This window comes from Arachis ipaensis, chromosome B05 (assembly GCF_000816755.2).
Source record: "Arachis ipaensis cultivar K30076 chromosome B05, Araip1.1, whole genome shotgun sequence".
In the NCBI taxonomy this organism is placed as follows: domain Eukaryota; kingdom Viridiplantae; phylum Streptophyta; class Magnoliopsida; order Fabales; family Fabaceae; genus Arachis; species Arachis ipaensis.
Window position 1 is genome coordinate 1,838,652 of NC_029789.2, and position 2,623 is coordinate 1,841,274.

Here is a 2,623-nt window from a genome sequence, read left to right on the forward strand (position 1 = left end):
TAGTTAATTTGATAATTGATTTTTTTGCACAAATAATAAATTTTTTATTCTATAAAAAGTTTGGTAGAGAGACAGAAATTGAAAGACTGATACTGAGAGACAGAAACTTAGAGACAGATACTGAAATAAATCTCAATATTTTGTTTAGTGCAAAGTAGGAGACAGAAATACTATTTAGGTTATGTTCAGTGTGCTCTGTTAGGGTTTCTTAACGGAGTTTCTAGTGCCGTCAAGGCTACATTGTCAAGATCAATTAAATCTCAATACAAGTCTACGTAATCTGCATGGCTGAGACAACGAGGGATGAAGATCGGATCGAGGAAGACAACCTGAAAGGAGGTAGGAATGTGATTCTACTGGAAGAGACAGACATATCAAAAGGTATTAACGCTTGCTCCAATAGTCTCTATGGCAGACTCTTTGCTTCCAAAACCTTCTCAATTGGAACCATGGGGAATGCTTTAAAGGCTATATGGGGAAACCCGGAAGGATTTAGCGTGAGTGACAAAGGGGATAATTCCTTCCAATTCTTTTTTAATAAAGAGGTGGATGTCTTGCGTGTTGAACGTGGTTCTCCATGGCTATTCAAAGATTATGTGCTCCATGTCAAGAGATGGAAGGAAGATCGACAGAGGATGAAAATGCAGTTGAACAGATGGTGGAGGGTGCCAGCCTACAAATGGCACCCAAGGCGCCATGAGAACTATAGTGTGGAATTGTCGAACAACAGAGTCTGGAATAGCATTTGGGAGTTGAAATTACCACATAAAATTAAGATTTTTCTATGGAAAAGTCTTCATGAAAAGCTTCCGGTGTTGCAACAAGTTCACAGCCGGTTCGCATCCACTCCTGCCACTTGTCTAAGATGCATGTTGAAGGCTGAATCAATTTCTCATGCTTTGTTCCAATGCCCCCTGTCTTCAATAATATGGAGCCTAAGCTTAATAACCCCTGACCTATGGATGAGAGAAGAAGAAACTTTTTTCAATTGGTGGCAACGAGTCTTATCCTGGGCAGTGGCTCAATTCGACGGTAGACAAAAGACCCTCCTCATAGCGGCGTTGTGTTGGAGCACTTGGAAAGCGAGGAATCGGTGTGTTTTTGAGAAGGTAATAAGTCCAGCACCAGAGATAGTGAAAGAAGCTAGCAATTGAGTGCGTGAACTCGTGAACCATACCTGATAGATGCTACTTTTTCTTTACTCTTACTTTACTCTTCTTTAAGCTCTTAAGTCTTTCAGTCACACCTGATGATTAATGGGAATACCCAATTCTTTTGTACTTCCTTATGGAAACACTTTTATTTTATATTAATAAAATAATATTTATCTTTGAAAAAAAAAAAAAGTAGGAGACAGAAATTAAAATAAGAATAAAGTTCTAATTTAATTTGTACAAATGATAAAATTAGAATTAATTAATTGAAATGAGGGTATTTTTAGATATAAAATGTTTCAGTCTCCATTTTTAAAAATTTCAGTCTCTTGTGTCTCTACTTTTTGGAGATACTGAAATACTGAAATTTTGGAAACAGAGATAGAAATTTTAGTATCAATTTCTGAGCCAACAAACATGATACTAAATCTCAGTTTCGCAGTCTCCATCCCAATACCTCAAAACAAACGCTACCTAAATATTTAACTTTTCTTTCAAGTGGTACAAACTATACAAGTATAGAACACTTGAAATAAGGGAGTAGTTTACTTGGATGACAAAGTTAAATATGTACACTCCAAGTCTCCAAGACATAAATGGCAGGCCTTATTATGCATAGCATGTTACTATATAATAAGGGCCCATCAACCACATATTCATTGTATACCATAAAACTAGAGAGAGAGAGAGAGGATGTTGAAGAGCAAGGTGCTTATTGTGGGGGGAACAGGGTACATAGGAAAAAGGTTGGTGAAGGCAAGTTTAGAAGAAGGGCATGAAACATATGTTCTTTATAGACCAGAGATTGGTGTTGACATTGAGAAAGTTCAGCTTCTTTTGTCATTCAAGGAACAAGGTGCTAACCTTGTAACAGGTTCCTTTCATGATCATCAATCCCTTGTCAATGCTGTCAAGCTTGTTGATGTTGTCATTTCCGCCATTTCTGGTGTTCATATCCGCAGCCATCAAATTCTCTTACAACTTAAGCTCGTTCATGCTATCAAGGAAGCCGGAAATATCAAGGTATACATACATAATACATTTTTTAAGTTAAAAATTAAGATACATTTATACAGATAAACACTTTTTGTTAATTAAGATAAATTTTCGTTGAAAACTTGATGAGTAAATGATCGAAAATTTGTTGTTGGTTTAGTTAATTCAATTAATTTTTCTTGTTTCTTATGACTATCTTGATGAGTTCAATAACGAATCTGCAGCAAGTTTTTATGCATTTTAATGATTGATGACAAATTTTAATGTTGGTATTTTATATTTAGATATTTTCTTTTGTTATTTGATTTTTGAATTTGTAGTTTGATAATATTATAAGAATTTGGTTGATATAGTATTTTAAATTTAGATGACATTTTATTGTTTATATACACTACAATTATATTTTACTGTATTCATTTATATTTTATTTATTAATTAATTATAAAATAATTTTTTTAATTGAACTAACTTTT

The 2,623-nt window shown here is 34.2% G+C and overlaps 1 protein-coding gene across 1 annotated transcript in view; it reads left to right on the top strand.

The window, feature by feature from the left end:
- Window positions 1-2,623, top strand: part of LOC107642387 (bifunctional pinoresinol-lariciresinol reductase 2) — a 5,524-nt gene that overhangs the window by 1,152 nt on the left and 1,749 nt on the right. Inside the window, exon 2 of the mRNA XM_016345721.2 lies at window positions 1,837-2,177. Within this exon, the coding sequence (XP_016201207.1) occupies window positions 1,848-2,177 (330 nt within the window). The 5' untranslated portion in view covers window positions 1,837-1,847. The remainder of the gene's footprint in view (window positions 1-1,836; window positions 2,178-2,623) is intronic.